At 50.1% G+C, this 22606-nt stretch overlaps 1 protein-coding gene across 2 annotated transcripts in view; it reads right to left on the bottom strand.

Moving 5' to 3' along the window:
* Window positions 1–22606, bottom strand: part of Znf395 (zinc finger protein 395) — a 38643-nt gene that overhangs the window by 8493 nt on the left and 7544 nt on the right. Inside the window, exons 1-2 of one of the 2 annotated variants that reach the window (XM_013024260.1) lie at window positions 3583–3840; window positions 2346–2581 (exon numbers count right to left, since the gene is read on the bottom strand). In XM_013024260.1, coding sequence (XP_012879714.1) covers window positions 2346–2581; window positions 3583–3840 — 494 coding nt within the window. Of the gene's footprint in view, window positions 1–2345; window positions 2582–3582; window positions 3897–22606 lie in introns of those variants that run through there. The other variant, XM_013024259.1, reaches the window with a different exon arrangement.

Consider the following 22606-nt stretch of genomic DNA (forward strand, 5'->3'; position numbering starts at 1 on the left):
ATAATCTTATAAATGCGTTAGAAACACATGCATGAAAGAAAAAAACATTAAAATACATATCTAAGGGTTCATTTTCCTGACATCACATTATCTGACCATTTCCGCTTGACTCATACATATACTAGATGTGATTTTTCTTAAAGTCTCTATACAATTACATTGACTTGAAGTAAAATTAGAGCTGTAAGTTAATGTATTAGGAAAAGAAATACTGAAATGAATTTCTAGATAGCTAGTCTGCTCCAAAGGGCTGTACTATCACTCTTTATAATTCGAGTCTACTAAACTAGGCGACTGGGTTTGAAACCACTAAGTTAAACAGTTTATGAGCTTAGAATTTCACTTCCACTGAACAGAAAAGCAAACTCCTGGCTGGCATCCAGCTGAATACACAATCACAACGTGGCTTCCTGGCCTCAAAACACAGGGTCTACTGTCAACCGCGCCAGCGAGCAGCCAGAGATGGGACAGGCTGCACCGCTCCACAGCAGGAGTGGGAAGTGATGCCAGTGGGTAGACTCTCTTTTTAAAGCATAATGAGGGGCTGGGAAGGTGGCTCAGTGGTAGAGTGCTTGCTTTGCATGCATAAAGCCCTGGGTTCGATTCCTCAGTACCACATAAATAGAAAAGGCCAGAAATGGTACTGTGGCTCAAGTGCTAGCCTTGTGCAAAAGCAGCTCAGGGACTGTGTCCAAGTCCTGAGTTCAAATGCCAAGACTAGCGGGGAAAAAAAAGCATAATGATGGTCTAACATCAAAGATCTATATTCCCAGGAAAAAGTCGCCTCCTACAACTCTAAAACAAAACACCCACTCTTTGTTCAACACTGATGTCTTCGAATAGTCAATCCAGTCCAAGTGTCAGGGATCCAGGCTGCAAAGAGCCTGCTTCCCACTTTTGCACAGCCTTGGGCTAGGGAGGAGTTTACATTTTTAAATTTTTTTAAAGAGGAATATATTTCTGGACAAGTAGCACATAACAATTGTACTGAATTACATTAAAGTTTGAGGATCCACAAATAAACTACCTTGGAGCAGCCCGTGCCCAGAAGCCCACATCACCCCGCCGGGTGCCAACTCCAGGTCTGAGCAACTGCTTTCTGTGTCTCCTCTTTAAAGACTAGGAGCTGAATTTGGTGGAAGCCTGGAGGGAGGAGCCCTTTGCCAAACTGAGAGTTACAGGGAGTAGCGATGTCTTTCTGTGTTCTTATAAACAGGAATGGGGAAGGTTGGGCCCATGGGCTGCCAGGGTCCCAATGTCACTTGGTATGCAATGGGACAGACAGGCACACCTCCCACTGAACGCTGTGGCCCTCTGCCTTATAGGTAATCCTGTACAGCCTGAGAACAATGTCATAAATATCCAAATGACTCTGGGTATTCACACAGAGTGACACAAAGACCTGTGTGCATCTGATCATAGACAATAGCAGTTATCAAAATAAACTCCAGGAGATGGAAACAAGAAGTGTTTTCTTTTTTGCTATTTGTTTTCTTTTTATCTTGTTTGCTTGTTTATGTCTTTGAGAGGGTAAGGGGGCACAGAAATGGAGGGACAAAGTAAACAAACAAATGCAGCAGTGGTACTCACTAGACACGATGTTGAAAAGGAACTATACAACTGGGTACCAGTGGCTTACCACTATAACCCTAGCCACTATAACCTGAGCATTGCAATTCAAAGCCAGCCCAGGCAGAAAAGTCCCCATGAGATTCTTAGCTCCAATTAACTATTCAAAACCCAGAAGTAGAGATTTGGATCAAAGTGGTAGAATGCTATCCTTGATTAAAAAGAGCTTAGGGACAGCACCCAGGCACTGAGTTCAAGCCCTATGACCCAGGGAGGGGGGGAGTAAGAACTATACAACTTGTGGGTAGGGATGGGAGGGAAAAACTGGGAGAGAGCCAGTGAGAAGGTGACATTATCCAAAAAGAAATGTACTCATTACCTGACTTATGTAACAATACATTACCTATGTAATAACTTTTTAAAAATATCCAAATGGGGCTGGGAATGAGGCCTAGTGGTAGAGTGTTTGCCTAGCATGCATGAAGTCCTGGATTCCATTCCTCAGTACCACATACACAGAAAAAGCCGGAAGTGGTGCTGTGGCTCAAGTGGTAGAGTACCAGTCTTGAGCAAAAGCAGCTCAGGGACAATGGCCAGGCCCTGAGTTCAAGCCCCAGGACTGGCTAAATAAATAAATAAATAACTGGATAAATAAGCAAGCTCAGCAGAACAAGGGCTCCCATCTCTGCTGAAAGAATGCCATCCGTATTGGCAGGCACCTAGGACCCAGCACCCCTCCATGCAGTTCACGCTGCACCCCCGCTGCCCCCACAAACCTCTTGGGGACGTCAATGTTCCTAGAGACGGGTCTGTAGGCTGGGCCCCGGGCCCCGTGCTCCTGGGGAGGCCCCTGAGGCGCAGGGGCGCCCTGCCGCTCCGCCAGCCACACTTCCTCCGCCTTGCAGCACACCTGCAGCTTCTGGTCCAGCAGCCAGACCGTCACCTCGTCCTCCGCCCAGCGGTGCCGCTCCACCAGCCCCAAGCGCTCCTGGCCGCCATGCCACACACGCACCTGCAGGGAACGCGGCCTGGTCAGCTCACCCCCACCCAGGCTCACAGCCGGGAGTCAGGACCAGTCTGCCACAGTCTCCCTGGGCACACTCATCTTTAAGTCATACGCTGCCCTACAGTCTGTCCCAAAGTTCAGGTGGTACAAAGCTTAATACCCCATGGAACAGCGCTAGAAAGTCGCTAGAACATGGCAGCTCTGCTGTGGGACAGGATTAATGCCATCATCACAGGAACAGGTTAGCTATGCAGAGAGTGGGTTGGATACCAAGGGTACCTACAATCGAGTCCAGCTCCTCTCGTTCTTCTGCTCACCTCTCATTCCCAGCCCCCTGAACATCAAGTCAAATGAAAATGATCATCGACAAATGACTCTGTGTGGTATTGTTACAGCTTCTGGAGACAGGCAGGCTGCCGTGCAGGTCCCAGTACTCACCACCACCCATTCTTCCCCAGAGATCCCTATGGACCCTGGCCTGGGCCAGGGGGTGGACCGGCAGCTGGGCTTTGCACTGAATCTAGAACCGCTGCCAGTGCCCCTGCACATCTGCTGTGCCACCTGCTCAGGACTGCCTGTGCCCTGTGCCCTGTGTCCCTCCCTTCAGAGACGTCCGTGAGGAGGAGCTGGAAGGCAGGGCTTGCTTTAGGCTTAAAATCCTCCTGCCTCAGCCTTCCCAACTGCTGTGATTACAGGCATGCCTCGCCCTGCCTGGTGTCAACTTGCATAGATTTGAGGCCCTTTTCCAGACTGTGTAAAGTTGCAGATGACACACCCCTGAGCTAGGGCTGGGCTTGGAGCATCCCAGAATGCATGGCCACCTTGTCAACTAGACACTGCCATGGGCCCCCAAGGGAGAAATGACAGCGCATTCACTGCTTAGAGCCCCGGGGCTGGAGGAGGCAGTCCGAGATCAAACCAGAGCCCAGAGCATTTCCAGCTGGTCACTCAGGGAAATCAAGGCCCAAGCCTTGGACGCAGGGCCTGTCCGGGTTGGATCCACTTACCTTCTGTCCAGGCTGAAAGGCCACCTGCTGGAGGCCCGGGGTGCCCAGAGCCTTGCGGGCCTCCTTGGGCTGTTCTTGGCATGCAGGGTCCTTAGAGGCGAGGGTGGGCTGCGGAATGGCGCCCTCTGGCAGCTCCAACGGTGGCGGCGGCTCCGAGGGTGCTCCAGTCCCCGCTGGCCCATCCGAAGCACCGGGTCCCAGCACCCGGGCCCCCAGGAGGGAGCGCTTACCCAGCCGGCGAGACAGCACGCTGGCCATGCTGCTGCCTTCTTCGGGGGAGGCAAAGGCCACAGTGAGTCACGGCCCACACGTGTCTGCGGAGGGGAGAGACACTGATCACACCGTCATCCTTCCTGCTTCCCGGGAAAGAGTGTACAACATACTGAAAAGCGCAAAGGAAAGCGCGCCAGCATGAGCCTTCAGTGGCCCGCTCCTCTGCCAAAAGGGCCCCGCCGTTTTTAAGCGGGCTTTCTCTGACTGTGGCTGGAAAACACAACCCCACGGCTCTTCAGCAGACACATGGGGCCGGTTTACACCTGTGTCCCTGAGGGTGGGGCCCGAGTCCCGCTGTCCTCAGGCCCCGCCCACACCAGAGGCCCGCACACTGGCAGACAAGCGTGGGGAAAGCCCTCACGCACAACCCTGCGGCTCACACATGAACACAGCTGTCTAAGACACACACTCCCTAGCCAGGAGGGCCAGGGCCGTCATAATAATGTGCGGGTCTTGGAAACAAACCCCACTCCAGCCTCCCCCTGTCACGCTCCAGGGAACGAACCCTGAGCATCGCCTACCCGACCACAGTGGCAAAGGGCTACAAGGAGACTCCTGCCCTGCCCAGCCCGGCTCTGCCTCCTCATCTCTGTCCTGGGTCATCTGTTCACATCCTGTGTATTGAGATAGTATGTAGTTGAGGAAAGGAAACCAGCAAAGTGCCTGCCAGGAGCCACAGGGCTGAGGCAGGTGTAAAACCCAGGTTTGCCAAACATGGTGACACACGTTTGTGATCCAGCTACTCAGGAGACACAAGCAGGATTATGATCTGAGGCTGGCTCAGGAAAAAAAAAAAAAAGTGAGGCACTACCTGAAAAATACCAAAAAAGGGCTGGAGTTGTGGCTCAAGTGGTGGAGTACGCCACTTTGCCTGGCAACTGTGAGGGCCTGAGTTCAAGTACTACTGCTGCTGTGGGGCTGGGAAGGTGGCTCAGTGGTAGAGTGCATGCCTTGCAAGTACTACTGCTGCTGGTCACTGCCCCCCCCCATCCCAGAATACTCCCTAGGCTACTTCCAGGCATGCGGCCATTATGCCACATTCCTCCTCAACCACCAGGCGACAGGTGCTGGTGGCTCATGCCTGAAACCCTAACTACTCAGGCAGTGGAGGCTGAGATCTGGAGTATTACAGTTTGAGACCAGCCCAGGTAGAAAGGTTCTCTAGAAGCCAGGCACCAGTGGCTCATGCCTGTAATCCTAGCTACTCAGGAGGATGAGATCTGAGGATCGTGGTTCAAAGCCAGCCGGGACTTGAAAGTCCGTAAGACTCTTATCTCCAATTAACCACCAGAAAACTGGAAGTGACGCTATGGCTCAAGTGACAGAGTGCATGCCTTGAGCAGAAGAGCTCAGGGGCAGTGCCCAGGCCCAGAGTTCAAGCCCTACAACCAATAAAAGAAAAAGGAAGGGAGGGAGGGAGGGAGGGAGGGAAGGAGGGAGGGAGGAAGGAAAGACAGACGGACAGAAGAAAGGAAGGAAGGAAGGAAGGAAGGAAGGAAGGAAGGAAGGAAGGAAGGGTTCTCTAGACCTCATCTCCAAAAGAACCAGCAAAAGAATGACTAGAGGCATGGTTCCAGTGCTAGGAGCCAGCGCACCAAGCACAAATGAGGTCCCAAGTTCAAACCCTAGTAGTGATGCAAAATAAGTATATAAATGAGGTAAAATCGGTGCCCTTGTCAATGCGAACTGTCTGAACAGTTCTGCAGACCTTTTTTCACTTTTTTACCCTGGTCCAAAAATACTTTGGGTGCATTTGGGCCCCTCCTCAGTCCTGGCCTCTTCCCAGCTTGTCTGGCAAGTTCTACTAGCAAGCATCTCTACAATAACAAACCACGGACTGCAAAAATAACTCTGCAGGATAATAAGAAAGTTGCAAAGATTGAGCAAAGGCATTTTACCCAGGGCCTCGAGGGCTGAAATGTGATAGAGCGTCTGCACTGTGAATGCCCAAGAAAGCAGAGCTGGGAACAAGAGAGCGCTCCCCGCCCCTGTGCACATTTCTCTAGGCCCGGTGGCAGTGACTTCGCAGCAATCGCCTTTCGGGGGTAAATTTCTCATCACGCCGGGAAAGCTGGAGTAAAGGACTTGGGTGTGGCTCTAAGGTAGAGAGCTTACCTCGCTTTCCTCAGGCTGGGGATTCCATCCCCAACATGGGAAAAAATCTAGAGTCTTGGAGGTGTGGTCATGTGGCAGAGCAGCAGCCATAAGCAAGCAGAGTAAGAGTATGAGGCCCTAAGTTCAAGACCCAGTACTGAAGAAGGAAAACCAAACAAACCCAGAACTTCTAACTAGTTCCATAGAAGCTGATGGAAGCTACAGACATGGTGCAATACCAAGTTCAGACATCAGATGGCAGCACCAACCCAGGCTGGGGGGGGGGGAGCAGACTATTCTTGGCAGAAATCCTAGTGGCCACCCCCACTTTCCAGAGCAGGAAGTTTGGGGTTTCTACCACTGAAAATGAAGGCAGGGTTGTGTTTCCAAAATTCCTGGGTTTCCAGTCCTCAGACAGCGCGCCTGAGATGTTTGGCCAACAAACTCTGCCGCTGTTTTTGTAAGCCTTTTCTTCTCTCTTAAGAACTTTCTAGCTTGTTGGTAAGCAGCGAGATCTGCCTGTTGGAAGCAGGCGACCTGCCTGCTTCCTGTTTGCTCCCACACTGCCGGCCGGGCCTTCTTCTCTAGCCTTTCTCCCCAACTCCAGTTAAAACAAATTTGATTGTCGGTTTTATTTATAGTACTCCTAAATCTTAATTTTTAAAAGCAGAAGAGAAAGAAGGAAGGGAAACTGTCTTTATTAAGTGCCTCTCAGACATTTTTATAAATTGTATCTAATTTGAGTTTCAAAACAATTTGAGACGACCCTGAAAAGGCTGTGCTTGTGGCTCATGCCTGTACCTTCGCTACTCAGGAGGCTGAGTTTAAAGCCAGCCCCAGCAGAGGACTCCAAAAGGCTCCTATCTCCAATCCAGTTCAACTTGGGGGAGGGGGGAAGCACAGTTTTTGAGATTCTAGGTAACTGAGCTGCAGATAGGGGGCGGGAGGTCAGACTTCAGACTGCCAAAGTTACAGGACTGGAACAGACAGCTTTGGGTTTGAACTCACATCTATCTGGTTGGTGTCCAAGGTCACAACCCTAGCAAATTCAGTAGGTGTGGAATCTCACAAAATAAAACACGGCATTAAACTGCTTTCCATTCACATTCACGTGCTATTTTTTTCTCTGATAGACTCTGCAGGTCTAGACCTCCCCTCCCCCCAGCTTCCATTCCATGGAAATCCGTCCTCCGCTGGCATCTCAGCTGCTTCTCAACACAACTCAAGGTCGCAGCTTCGCTCTGACCTTGCCCGTCGTCCAAGCCGCTGTTAATCATTTAGCGGCAAGGGCTGGAAAGACCTTTGCACACGCACATGCCCCTCAGAGGGCCAAAGGGATCATGGGATCGGCCAAACAGGGGACACCGGCGCCCCATGGAGGTGGCCGGGCTTCGCACGATGCCGTTGCCGACTGCCCTCCTCCTGTCTTCACCGTCCTTACGAAGCTAGGCTGGCCAGAGCTCCATGGTGCAGACCACAGCAGGAGGCTCATGGAGTCACCAGCCGATAGGGTTACATGGCAGGCAGGCCCAGGAGGTGGGGAAGGGAGGGAAGTCACAGCTGTCCCCCGCCCCCCGCCTCCAGGAGCCCCCTGCACAGGGCCTTCCCTGACCTCCACCTCCGTTCACTCTGGCACAGGTGCTGCACGTGATGCTGCCGCAGGGGAGAAACCCAGAAGCTTCTACTTCAGGATAACAACAGTATTTCAGCAAATCACTGCCCTACATTTTATAGTCTCCACTTAACAAAATCCCTTGTTTGGACAAAAACCTTTGCCAAAGGCACCCCCGTAGAGTTTTAGGGGGATCTGGAGCCCCCCTTGCCCCTCAGCTCTAGTGCTGTCACCCCCCGGAGGGCCTGGCTACCCTGGAATGTGTGGACGGGTCAGTGTCTAAAGAGGGTGAGCCTTGTCCGGGCCCAGCGCACACATCCTGATGTGTAATGGCCCCTAATGAGGACATCTGCCACCGGCTTCTAACTGGAACTGACAGAACAGGAAAACAAACCTTCTCTGTGATTCAGAGTTGCAAACTGCTATTGTCACATGACCGAGGCTGCACAACACATGCCTCCACACACGTACGCATGTGCACACGGTGCCGCTCTCGCTCTCTCCACCCACCCAGCGCTGTGGCAACACAGCCTGACAGCCCAGCGGCATGGCCAGGACACAGGCCCCCAGCAGGGATTCACTCACAGCTAAGGGGGTTCTCTGAAAGCTTAGGAGAGTGAGGTTTGGAGTAAGAGCCCTACATGCAGAAGCTCGGGCGCTTGCTCCCTCTGTAACGCGTCATTTATGGGTCAAGGTAAGAGTCGCACCCCTTCAAGAATGTCTGCCAAACCTCAGCTTTGGTATTTCAACATCACCCACTGCACAGTGCTACAGTTCAAGTTTTCAGTTCTTGAATCAGTATCTTGTGTATCCTCATTCTTGGCACTTCTGGGACTTGGAAGTCAGGGCCTCAAGCTTGTGCGCTGCTTTTTCACTCATGGCTGGCACTCTACCACTTAAGCCACACCTCCAGTTCTAGCTGGTCAATTAAAGGTAAGAGTCTCATGGGGTTTTCTATCTAGGCTGGCTCTGAACTGTGATCCTCAGATCTCAACCTCTTGAGTAGCTAGTACTACAGGGCTCATATATCGTGTGTGTGTGTGTGTGTGTGTGTGTGTGTGTGTGTGTGTGTGCACGCATGCGCGTACACGCACGTGCAAATGTGCTAGCCCTGGATCTGAACTCAGGGCCTGGCACTGTCCCTGAGTTTTTATGCTAAAGACTAGCTGGCTCAAGGCTAGCATTCCACCTCTTGAGCCTCAGCTCCACTTCAGGCTTTTTTCCTTTGGGTGTTTAATTGGGAATAAAACATTCATGGACTTCCCTGCCCAGACTGGCTTAGAACCTCAATCCTCAGACCTCAGCTTCCTGAGTCGCTAGGATTACAAACCTGAGCCACCAGTGCCAGTTCAAATACCATTCTTAATATTTTACTGGAAAGCTACCAGCTTTATCTGTTAAGTCTAACGTATCATAACTTAAAATTTTTGAAGTGTTATATTCTAGACTCAAGCAAAGGCCAAAATGTTGCCCGCACACTGCCTTTCAAAGACACGGAGCCCTTTGCTCAGCTACCATCGAAGAAGACCAGCCTCTATAACGGAGCTGCAACAGCGCGGGCTCCCAAGCCTTCATTCTCCCCAGGAATTAGCCAGCAACTCTGCTGATGGGTGCCACGCACACGGGAGAACACAGTTGTGATGATACGTAAACGCCTGTGGTCTTCCTGGTCCACACGTCACCATGTGTGGATGCCAGCAGAATCAAGTGTCATAGCTCAGCACCACTACCTGAGAGCTTGCGATCCTCTTCTGCCTCCTCTCCCCCTGCCCTCCTCAGAGAATACTCAACACACTTGGACTTTTTCTTCTCAGAAGAAAATCTGACTTGCCTTTGGTGAGAAACCCCAGTGAGTGTCCAAGACCCTCACCTAAACCTTCTAGACCGCTGACATTATTGATCAGGCCACATCATATTACTTTTGTTTTAATGGGTATGGTATGTATTTAAGATTTTCTGGGCCGGGCGCTGGTGGCTCACGCCTGTAATCCTAGCTACCCAGGAGGCTGAGATCTGAGGATCGCGGTTCAAAGCCAGCCCGGGCAGGAAAGACCGTGAGACTCCTATCTCCAATAAACCACCAGAAAACCGGAAGTGGCGCTGTGGCTCAAGTGGCAGAGCGCTCGCCTTGAGCTGAAGAGCTGAGGGACAACGCCCAGGCCCAGAGTTCAAGCCCCACAACCGACCAAAAAAAAAAGATTTTCTGGGTCTGGGAAGGTGGCTCAGTGGTAGAGTGCTTGCCTTGCATGTATGAGGCCCTGGGGTCCATTCCTCAGCACCACATAAGCAGAAAAAAGCCAGAAGTGATGCTATGGCTCAAGTGGTAGAGCACTAGCTGTGAGCTGAAGAGCTGAGGGATAGTGCCCAGGCCCTGAGTTCAGGTCTCACGACCGATCAAAAAAAAAAAAAAAAGATTTTCCTAGCTGGACAATGGTGGTTTACACTTGTAATCTGAAAGATTCCATCTCCCAGTAAGAAGAAAAAGTGCAACTTTAGAGGCCTGGCTCAAGTAGTAGAGTGCCAGCCATGAGAGGAAAACAACAAATAAAAAATGAGCAAGAGACGGGCTGGGAAGGTGGCTCAGTGGTAGAGTACTTGCCTTGCATGCATGAGGCCCTGGGTTCGATTCCTCAGCACCACATAAGCAGAAAAAGCCAGAAATGGCGCTATGACTCGAGTGCTAGAGTACTAGCCTTGAGCTAAAGAGTTGAGGGACAGTGCCCAGGCCCAGAGTTCAGGCCCCATGACCGGGCAAAACAAACAAAAGAGCAAGAGCAGGAGACCCTGAGTTCTGGCCACAGTATAATAATTTTGAAAAAAAAATACAAGCTTCAGATAATATAGGACTCAACATGTTACTGACCAACTCATTATTTCTTTTTTTTTTCTTTTGTTTTTGTCCATCATGGGCCTTGAACTCTGGGCCCAGATGCTGTCCTTTAGCTCTTCAGCTCAAGGCTCACACTCTACCACTTGAGCCACAGTGCCACTTCTGGTTTTCTGGTGGTTAATTAGAGATAAGAGTCTCACAGACTTTCCTGCCTGGGCTGGCTTTGAACTGTGATCCTCAGATCTCAGTCTTCTGAGTAGCTGGGATGACAGGCGTGAACCACTGGCACCTGGCCCAATTCATTATTTCTAAACCACAGGTCAGACAATAACAACTTAAATTCTTAGGTATTCTGCTTTCCCTCACTTTCTGAAGGTGTGTTTGTTTTTAAGTAGATCATACCATATCAGAGCACCATGGTTCCCACAACACTACCGTCAAGATGACAGGTACCTAAAGCCCGCCCACCCCACTCAGGACCAGGACCACACACAGCCTCCCCTCCAACACAGCACCCAGCACTCATTCCTGCCTAAGAGATACAGTAAAGAAGCAAAGAATAATGATCCCCAAATGACAGCGATGAGCACAGAAATCGGTCATCTGATCTGGTTACAATGAATTCTCTCCAACAAATAATAAATTATCCCAATTAGCAAATACTTCCATGGGTCTGAGCCATTTAGTCAAGCAACAAGGCCATTCTGTTGAAAGGATTTTCACAGACCACCCTAGGACCCCCGCCCTTCCCTTTCCTTTACCCCTCCATCCTTGATGGCTCTCAGAGACAGAGCCCTCTGGAGTCAAATGAGCGGATGTGGGCACGGCAGGAGATAATGTGGGCCCAGCGCTGGCCATGCAGTCAGGATGCGGAGATCTGCAGCGATTTCTACGGCAATCAAACATCCCTCGTCTGAACACCCAGAATGCTCCAAAAATCTCACATTCTGTGAGCACCACCACCAGGATGCCACAAGAGGAATGTTCCACACCTGGCCCCAAATGACAAATAGCAATGCCCAGGCACGCTGAAAATACTGTGTAAAATTACCTTCAGGCTATGTGCGTAAGGTGTGTGTAAACTCTGTGTTTAGACTTGGGTCCCATCCCCAAGATAGCACATTATGCTTATGGTAATATACCCAACCCCCCAAATTCAAAAGTCTCCATACACTGTTATACGTGGCATTTCAAACAAAGGCTATTCAGCCTGTACCACAAATCAGACTATCAGCCCCCTGAGGACAGGGATGGTATCTTTGCCTATCCCATCCAGTTTTAGACTATAAACAGGTAATGTTCAGCTGGGATCTGGTGGCTCATGCCTGTAATCCTAAGTACGCAGAAAGTAGAGATTGCTGACCATGATAGCCTGAACAAAAAAGTTAAGACCTACCTTAAAAATAGCCAGAGTAAAATGATAGAGCATCTGCTTAGCAGGTACGAAACCCTTGTGCTACAAAGAAAATGGAAAGGAAATGGAAAAGGAAAAGGGAAAATGCAGCAACTCCCAAAATGCAGAAATGAACACAGGTACCAAAAAGCAAGGTAGAGTTTTAAATATTCAAACTCAGTTCTAAGACAGTGTTCTTAAAACCAGGCAGAGCCGGGCGCCGGTAGCTCACATCTGTAATCCTAGCTACTCAGGAGGCTGAGATCTGAGGATTGTGGCTCAAAGTCAGCCCTGGCAGAAAAGTCCATAAGACTCTTATCTCCAATAAACCACTCAGAAAACCAGAAGTGGCGCTGTGGCTCAAGTGGTAGAGTGCAAGCCTTGAGCTAAAGAGCTGAGGGAAAGCTCTGGGCCAGGCCCAGAGTTCAAGCCCCATGACCAACAAAAATAAATAAATTAATTAAAAAAAAAAATAACCAGGCAGAGCTGCTGGTGTTCACACACACCTGTAGACCAGGTACTCAGAAGGCTGAAACAAGAGGATCACATAAGCTCATGAGTTTGAGCACAGCCAGGGCAATATGATGAGACTCTGTCCAAAAAAAAAAAAAAAGCAGTAGGCAGAGACTGATGGAAAGCACAGTTCTCACACGCAGGCTGAGCAAGGTGCCAGCCCTGTTTCTGCCGTGCCTTGGGCAGGGGTGAGGACACGCATGTGGAGGGGTGGGTTGCGTGGTAACAGGCCCAGGAGGAGGCTGGGGGTGGATGTGGATGAAGGATGACTTGGCACGACCGTACCCAGAGCCAGGTCTGGAGGGAGGAAGACAGCAGGAGCCGAGCAGCCCTGGGGAAAATAAGCTGTGAGAGACACGGGAGTTGTCTGGTGGTCTTCTAGGTGACCTTTAGGACTAGCCCTGGAACCCAGAACACCAAGGAACACTTGAATGGCAACAGGGTCTACACTCACCTTCCCAAGCACTTCTGAGGCCTCTTTTCTCCCCCGAGCCCTCAGCAACTCAGTCAAGTATGGAGGGAGATATTATCCCACATACAGCGGCCGAAGCTTACGTCCCCCGAGGACAAAGGCCAAGGCCGGCGGGGCAGCACTGACAGCTTCCCACAGCTCCTCGGTGAGCGGTGGCTGCCCAGGAGTGGACGGCCGGGCTGGGAGGGGGGCTGGCGGGGAGAAGCGCGCGAGTCAGTGGAAAGAAGCGATCTGGGTACTGGAGCAACTGCCAGCCTCAAGCAAAAGCTGACAACACGTGACTGCCACCAAAAACACCAAAACACACACGAGAGGCGTAAAGGACTAACGGCCGATGGCTAATTAGCCCGGGGTCCTGAACAGGCCCCCCAGAAAGGGAGGCCTACGTGGAGGTGGTGCTCGACGCGGGAGGCTTGATGTCCTCGCCCCCAGAGGCGCACAGGCCCCGTGCGGTGACTCCCCGGCAGCCTTCTCGGTGAGTAACCATGGTGATGCCCAGTGACGTCACCTCGGCAAGTCACCACATCCCAGACAAGGCCACGGGGGGGGAGGGGGGGGAGTGCACCTGGAGGAGGGTGAAGGGCCCTCGGTGAGACCCACGACTGCCTGCTCCTCGCACTGGATCATCACTGTACACAAGGCTGCGGTGCCACAACTATGCTGGGAAGCCACATGTGCACGGACAGGGGTCACCTAGACATGTGTGCATGACCGGAGTGACCTAGTTCCTCAGACTAGATGCCACCCCATCCAAGAGGGGGCACGCACACAGCAGAGTCGCTGCCCAGAGGCATGGGTTGGTCACCGCCACCAGTGTGGTTAGGGACAAATGCTTCCACCTCAGAGCCTCTACCTCCCCACATCACCTGCCGAGGTAAGAGCGCACCTGCCTCCCAGGGCCGCTGTGGGCCATCGCCTGCAGAAGGCCCCACAGTCAGAAAGAAGCAGCAGGTATTTGGCCTCCTCCCTCTGTCCCACCCCTACGCTGGCCCCCTGCTAGACAGCTCAGAGGGGCTGAGGAGACTCTGAATAGTGACAGCCACAGCCGGCAGCTGTCTTGCACCAGGACATCCTACCAGAACCTGAAATGCAACTACCGACTCTCAAGGAAATCCAGAAGTGAACCATGGGTGAGCCACCAATTAACTGAAATCACAACACAGCAGATCTCAGCAAGATAGGGAAGGCAAGAAATCCAACCTATTCCATTCAGAGATCTGCAGCCCAAACGAAGCAAACCAACCCCTGGGCTCAGTGCAGAGTCAAAAGGCTTCACTTAGAGCTCAAGGCTAGCGGGCAGCCCCTGCCCACGGACCAGGGGCCCGGGCACTGCTCTCCTCTCAGTGTCAGGCTGCCCTCCTGCTGCTCTGTTCCCCTGTGCCAACAAACCTTGAGGCCCAGCCTAGGGTGGTTCAAAGCTGGCTGCCAGCCCTGGCCTATGCCAGTACAATGCCACAGTCCAGCACTGAGCTGGGGCGACCAGGGCATAAACGCCAGGGTCTTAGCTACCTGCTGGTGCTCATCAGAGCAACCCAGCTCCTGAAGATGCCGAGCACTGAACCTAAGATTCAGGCCCTACCATTTGAGAGTTCCCAGCCTAGACTTCTGCCTGGTCCTCAAAACCAGCACTTGCGTGGAAAAGCACTTAATCTTTATGTTCACATGTGAACTTCGCTGTACAGTAGGACGAACAAGTGGAAAGAAATATGCAAAAAACATTTAGCAATCTTACATCACTGACTGAAAAAGAGATGGCTTTTACAAGTACATCCAGAATGACAGATGAAGGTCCACATTAAATTTTTTGACATCAGTTGAAATATTTTGAATAAAAAAAAAAAGCCTGAGTAACTACAGCCTGAGAGACAGTCATGTTTACCCAAAAAAGCAAAAAGATGGCCTAAAGTGGAGAGAAGAAAGACATGTCAGGGAAGATCATAAAACATAAGTGGAAAGCAGATGGAAAAGACCCTAACCCTGGCTTTCTCTAGAAGGAGCCCTCTGCAGGATCTTCATGATCTGACTGAGAATGAGTTCAAACACCAGAGAAAGAGAAGCAGACTGGGCCAGGGCCAGCTCAGACATATCCATTGCAACAACACAGCAACACCATAAAGCAGGTAAGATATTTTGAGCCCAAGTGATGAAATAAATGTGGGCCAATCACAGAGGCCCACAGTCAAGAATTATGAGAGGAAGAAAGAGAGAAAACACGGCTCAGCAGCAGAGTGCCTACCTAGCAACCACAAAGCCCACAGTTCAAACCCTGGTACCACCAAAAACAACCCAACTCCAATGCACACTACTTTATGGGTTGAAGATGTAGCTCATGTAGTAGAGTGCCCACCTGACAAATGGGATGTCCTGAGTTCAAACCCAGAACCACCAAAAAAATGGAAGAAAATACAAAGTCACTCAGAAGGCCGAGCCCTGGTCAGTCTGGGAAGAGATGGGGGGAGGGACTGACACCATATGCCGCCATCTTGCCGGCAGATCAGGCCAGCAGGGAGACAGTGGTACTCGGTTCAGGGCCAGCAGAAAACTGGATCGTTTGAAGAGAAGGCAGTGGGACGTTCACAAGAAATAAAATCACATCTAGCCCTTCATTAGAACTGTTACAGAATAAACAGATAAGGGCCTACCAGGAAACCTTGAACATAACCCATGGCTTTCCCAAGACCGGCGCACTTTCAGGAATGTGGAAGGGCCATCATTAATCAAAGACCTATGAGCCAGACCCATGCCAAACATTTCACATACTGGACTTCATTTATCCCCCAACCGATTCATGAGATAAGAACCATTGATATCCCTATCTTACAGACCAAGTAAAAGTGAGGAAAGTAACAGATCTCAGCTGTCAGTCGGGTATGTCTACCCTCTCTGTGCTCTGAGAGGTCATGCACAGAGTGACCGCTGGGACCGGACGATCTTCATAGGCCAGTCACAGGGAGGGAAATGTGGCACGCTGGCTGTGCCATGCAGGGGAAGATGGGCAGAATGGTGGTGAAGTGTGAGCTGCTGTGCTGCCCCAGAGAGAAGGTACTGTCACACAGTCTGGACTGCAATCAGCTCAGACTTCCCAAGTGAGCTCTTCTCCCTGAGCCTTGTCATATTCCTGTACCTCAGTTTCCTCACCTCTAAAATTCACCCCCCCCCACAGGCTCCCATCCCAAAGGACAGCTTGGCACTTTAATAAGGCACTGAGTTGGGCACTGGTGGCTCATGCCTGTAATCCTAGCTACTCAGGAGGCTGAGATCTAGGGATCACAGTTTGAAGCCAGCCTGGACAAGAAAGTCTGTGAGACTCTTATGTTCAATTAATCACAGAAAAAGCTAGAAGTGGCACTGTGGCTCAAGTGGTAGAATGCTAGTCTTGAGCAAAAGTAGCCCAGGACAACACCAAGGCCCTAAGTTATAGGCCCAGGACTGGCCAAAAAAATAATAATAATAATAATAAGTCAATGATTTCTTTACACAAGTGCCTTTAAGAATCACCAAGCTCCTCTTCTTAGAGATTCTTCTGTCCCCCCCCCCCAGGTGTGAGAGAGGAAACAGAAAGAAAAGGAGAAAATGCACATCAAACAGAGAACATAGAATGCACAATAAATGTTAGCCTAAAAAAAGACAGCAAACTATGGATGGTGATGAAGAGCCAAACTCACAGGCAGATCACAGGGAAGAGCCTGAACAAACAGCAGGACAAAACAATAAATTCTAACGCTGACAAAGATGGTGTAAAACATCTAAGAACAAAATATGAAAGCCCAGCAAGGGCTCTTGGCCTATCAGCCGCCTCCTGTGCAGGACTACAACACTAAGGGTCAGACAGCCATCCCGCTGCAGCCAGAGGCCAACGGAGGAAAAGATCTGCACAGCATCACAGCGCCACTAGAAAACGAAAAGCAGCCAGAAGCATGGCTCGATGGCACAGCACCTGCCCAGCAAATTCAAACCCTAGGTCCACCAAGAAAAAGAAAATATACTACCTACCCCTGCCTCGGCTCCCGTAACATTAGAAAACTGTCTACTTAGAACAGTGGTCACCACCTGTCAAGCAAGACGACCGTCAAAGCCAGAGGACAGCAGCTGTGTGCCAAGCGATGAGGCCAAGACTAGAAGGCTAAGCTAGCGTTCTTCGGGCCAGAAAGTCTAGTGCCAAGAGGAAGGAAAAAAAGGAGGCACTAATCTGGCCACCAAATCTGTAACACCTGCTGGAGAGGCAGAGACGAGGAGGCAGCAGGGTGCAGGACTGGGTTTGGACAAGGGTATGAAGGCAGGGGTGGGTCTCCTAGGGTCCCAACCCATGTATCTTCACCCTCTGAGAAAGGCTGTGAAGGCAAGATGGGAGATCGCCAATGCCCCGAAGGCCTGCACCGCCTCCTGGCTGGGTAACCAGTGGTGTGAGTACACGGCCAGTCTTGAGACAGGGCAAGCCGCTACAAACAGCCCAGGGCCACTGTCAGCCACCCCCTTCCGTGCCACACTGGCCCCTAGGGGTGGCAGTGGGAACTGCTGGGACTAACATGACAATGTCCTGCTTTCTAGGACCTCTGCAAAGAGCAAGGGATACTGGCTAGATGTGCAGTGAACAGAAGAACACACCCCTCTTCTCTAACGAACACAAACCCTTAGTAACAGCCCTACAGCAAGGCTCTTTAGCTCCCATTTTCCTGGCTGAGGACTAGAAAATGTTTCTCTCCTTTCTCTTCCCACTTTAACATACATTAAAATAAATCCTTCCGGGGCTGAGAAGGTGGCTCAGCGGTAGAGTGCATGCCTTGCAAGCATGAGGCCCTGGGTTCAATTCCTCAGTACCACATAAACAGAAAAAGCCGGAAGTGGCGCTGTGGCTCCAGTGATAGAGGGCTAGCCTTGAGCTGAAGAGCTGAGGGACAGCACCCAGACCCAGAGTTCAGGCCCATGACTGGCAAAAAACAAAAAACAAAAAACCAAAAATAAAATAAATCCTTCCTAAAACTCGTGTGTGTGTGTGTGTACACATATCACTAAAATCTTCCCAAATGCCTCACTTTGGCTTGTAAAGGTAAGCCTCACCATATGCTGAGATGGCTCCGAGAGGACCCATGGGGTGAAGCAGGCTTACAAGTTACCATCCAGAGTCCACCCAGCCATCCTGAGACTTCCCTGCACAAGCTCTATCCACAGACAGGCCAAAGTCCTGGGGCGGGACGGGGCCCAGAAAGAACAAACCGTGGGGCCCCAAAGGAGCTAGCGCTGATGGGAGGCCCACAGGGACAGGCGAACACATACGTGTGCGCTCTAAATCCTGCCTAGTCTTGAAGTGATCATTGCCTATGCACACTGGCAGCATATACCCCTCATACACACACCACACACACACCACACATCACACACACACACACACACACACACACACACACACAGAGCCTATAGTAGCCCCGTAGGAATTGGTGACCCAATAATGTTTTCCTCCAAATGCACAATCAAAGCACCAGTCTACCTACTACTCAAGAGAAAAATCCAGAAGAGCAGCAACAATGTTTCTTCCAACAGCTAGTAACAAAAAGAGAGGAAGTGACTTACAGTGCCAATTAGGGAACCCTGAAATCTAGTCTCAGCCTTCTGATTCCAAGGGAGAGAGGGCAGGAATTAAACCAGACCAAGCCTACCAGCATGCTGAGGAGACACCCTGGGAGATGGCCGTGCATGCGGGGCAGTGCGCATGGCTTTCTGTGCCACCTAGGTGGAAACACAAGCTTGCACAACTGTGAAGGACACCAACAGCTCACCGCTGTCCAGTAGCTATCCACAGACAGCAGTGACAGGAAAGGCCTGGAATTAGGACTAGTCCACAAGACATTTTTTGCTTGCTCTGCAGTGTCTGCAATATTGTTTCCCCTATAGAGACTGTGTTTGTGCATGACTTCTGCAGTGAAAGTTTCATTTATTTTTTTCTTAAAGAAAAACAGACCCTGGTCAATACATTTCATAATGAGTTTGGGGAGTGACCTGGGCTCGGCCTGCTCCCCCCTCCCCCTCCTCCCCCTCCCCCTCCAGTCCGGCAGGCTGAGCCATCTGCTTCCAGCCAGTTTTGCAACACAGATCTTGTTTCAATCTTTCAAGTGCAACTCTGTAACTTCGTGGATTGTTAAATTTACATGGCAGCTCAAAGAAGAGAAAGAAAAAGAGAAAGCTTGTTGCGAGGACTTCCCATAATCCTAAAGAAGATCCTAGAAATAATTCCAGGTCAAACCCAGCAGTACAGCCCAAAACACCAGGGCAGCCACACAGCAGGCTCACACGCATACACCAATGACACAGCTCATGACCAGTCACGCTTCCTACACTTGAGTGACCTGAGCCCCTGACACTCCCATCTGGGAGTCAGGGTTTCTAGTATCAACCTGAATCCCTGGACCTAAGGAAAAGAACCTCAACACCTATTAGACACATACATAAACTATCATAGATACTCTATATACAGTAACACACTACAACATGCTGTATATACATATATTACATACACTATATACTATAATGTATACTACATACTATAACATATACTACATATACTATAAACTATAATATATACTATATACATATATCTCATATGCTATATATATATACATTATACATACTATATACTATAATACATACTATGTATGCTATACTATATATACTATAATGTATACTATACTGTATTTTCATTTACTTACTAGGAGCACCTAACCACATAGAATACTGAGTTTATCATTATTTACTGCTATGATAGGTATTGAAATTAGGGCCTCATGTGTGCGACAATTTCATAACCAATGAATGAGCTACATATATACAGCCCAGCCCTGGATACAAATTTTTAATTACACACACACACACACACACACACACACACACACATCTCTTCAAAGCACCACTTATTGATTACTTAGAAACACCCAATTAGCCCAGCACAGTGGGTCATTTCTAAAGTCCCAGCTACTTGGGAGCTGGTGACAGGAAGATATCGTGGAGATAGAAAGATCATAGTTTGAGGCCTGCCCAGGCAAATGTTGGTGAGACTCTAGCACAAAGAACAATGTGGGAGAGGTGGTAAGCCAGCTACATAGGATGCAGAGGAGGCAGGACTGAGGCTACAGGTTGGCTTTGAGACCCTACCTGAAACACAGCTGACCATACAAAGGCTAGAAGCAGGGCTCCAGTGGCAGGGACTTGCCTACAAGCAGGAGGCCCTGAGTTCCAATCCCAGTACTGCCTCATACACACACAGTATTACAATACAAAGAAGTGACTAGGAAAAAATAAGCTATGTCCTGCTGGGGCAGGATAGAGGAGCATTACAGGGGCAATAAACATGCTTTGTCTCCACAAGCCTTTGTCAGAACTGCACTTAACACATATATGTAAATTATACTTCAATTTTTTTTTGTCTTTTTGCCAGTCCTGGGGCTTGCTCAGAGCCTAGGCACTGTCTCTGAGCTTCTTTTGCTCAAGGCTACCACTCTACCACTTCAGCTACAGTGCCACTTCCAGCTTTTTCTGGTTATGTGGTACTGGGGAACTGAACCCAGGGCTTCAAGTATGCTGGGCAAGCACTCTACCACTTAGCCACATTCCCAGCCATACCTCAATTTTTAAAGAGAAGAAAGAAAGCCACACTCAAAAACAGCTTCTCTCCCTACCGCAGAGAACCCTGTCCTATGGACATTTGAGGATCGCTCAATACCATAGCGACAGGCCCCATAAAAATAGACAAGACTAAAATGGATAGAGGACACACGAATTTCAGAACCTCACACTAAGAGTAATTCATGTTCAGAAGAAGAAAAATATAGAAACAGGACAGCAACTTTTTAATTCCTCCTGCACTTAACCACTGACTGTAGTAGTTTTTACTGAGAGTCATATGTCTTTCCAATATTCAGAGGGCAAGACAGAGGGACAAACAGACAGTCAGACCTGCCATTCATTATTATATCTTGCTTTATTAGAAAAAATAAGTATCGGGGCTAGGAAGGTAGCTCAGTGGTAGAGCGCTTGCCTTGCATGCCTGAGGCCCTGGGTTCGATTCCTCAGCACCACATAAGCAAAAAGAAAAAAGCCGGAAGTGGCGCTGTGGCTCAAGTGGTACAGCGCTAGCCTTAAGCTGAAGAGCTGAGGGACAGCGCCCAGGCCCAGAGTTCAGGCCCCACAACTGGACCACCACCCCCCCCCAAAAAAAGAAAAAATAAGTATCTAGGCATGGTGGCACACTCCTGTAATCCCAGCACTTGGAAGTTAGCAGAGGCAGGAGTGGGAAGCCAAGCAGGACTAGAAAAAGAGTTCAAAGCCATACATACTGAGACCCCATTTCTGAAAAACCAAGGAAACAAAGGACACCTGGGTCCCTCGCCAATTAGTACACTAAGATTTTTTTCAGTTTTAGGTCTAAATAACCAGTGTGTGTGTGTACCAGTCCTGGGGTTTAAACTCAGGGTCTGGGCGCTGTCCCTGAGCTTTTGCTCAAGGCTGGCACTCTACCATGTAAGCCAGAGCTCCACTTCTGGCTTTTTTGGCTGCGGGGAGAGGAGGGAAGGGATGTTTACGGGGAGGTAAGAGCTTCCTGCCTAGGCTTCACACAACTATTCTCAGAGCTCAGCCACTTGAGCGGCTAGGATCACAGGCGTGAGCCGCCTGCATCTGGCCCTCCCTCTCCTTTTTTTGGCTTGTTGGCTGGCTGGTTAGTTGATGAGTGGAAACAGGGTCTCACTACTCAGTAGCCCAGGTTACCTGGGACCTCTCTATTACCTTGAGAACTGTTGGGAGGGCTCTGGAGATCAGGTTCACCCCTCCCCTTGTCTGCACAGCAGGCCTGGTCACACCTGCAACAGTGGGAAGCTCAGACTTGTCCACCATGGGACAGGCTGCCAACCAGAGAATCGCTTTCCCTACAGAGCCGAGCGCGGCCCTCGCAGTGTTGAACAAGGCCCGGCCGCCCACCCTCTGCACAATCAGAAGAGGACAGACACCATCTCCTGTCCATGGATCCAACTCCAACCCCAGCAGCCAAAGTGAGTGTCTACCCTCCTTCCCTACACCACACAGCCGCTGAAACACTTCGAAGGCGCTACTGTGCCCATGCGGTGAGCACCCTCCAGTCAGGCCTGCGACAGCCTGGGCCCATCTCTCAACAGGGTTCCCACAGTGGCTCAGGACCTACCAGGTCCAGACGCCAATCAAGCCACTCCTTCATTTGATGATTAAAAGCTCACACTGAACTCACAAAGCCTCCTCAGGTCAGGGGCTGAGTCTTACCTGGTGATTCCAGTGCCCAACCCGGTGTTCGAAACCCAGATACTCAACACTGGCCACTGAATCTTCTACCCTAGCTTGACCTGACCGTGAACAGCAAAATGTTTTCCAAGTAGCACTATTTTCCCCACTGACGAATAATAAAATGAAGGGGGGAAGGGAGGCATCTGCCTCAACTCACCCACAAGAAGCACTGTATTTTGATATTCGTGTTATGAATACATTTCCTTACAGTTATTCTGTAGGTGCCCTGGTCTTTTTTTTAATATAACATTTACACTCACATTTCAGTTGCACCTTCTCTTGTAACACAAGCATTCTTCCCTCTGATTTGAAAATGATTGCTAACGTTGTACCATTCCCTTATAAAGACATATCAAACCTGGGCACCAGGGGCTCAAGCCTGTATTCCTCGCTACTCACACAGCTGAGATCTCAGGATCGGGGTTCAAAGTCATTAGGAAAAGTCCCTGAGAGCCGGGCGCTGGTGGCTCACGCCTGTAATCCTAGCTACTCAGGAGGCTGAGATCTGAGGATCGCGGTTCAAAGCCAGCCGGGGCA

This window comes from Dipodomys ordii, unplaced genomic scaffold (genome assembly GCF_000151885.1).
Source record: "Dipodomys ordii isolate 6190 unplaced genomic scaffold, Dord_2.0 Scaffold74, whole genome shotgun sequence".
Classification (NCBI taxonomy): domain Eukaryota; kingdom Metazoa; phylum Chordata; class Mammalia; order Rodentia; family Heteromyidae; genus Dipodomys; species Dipodomys ordii.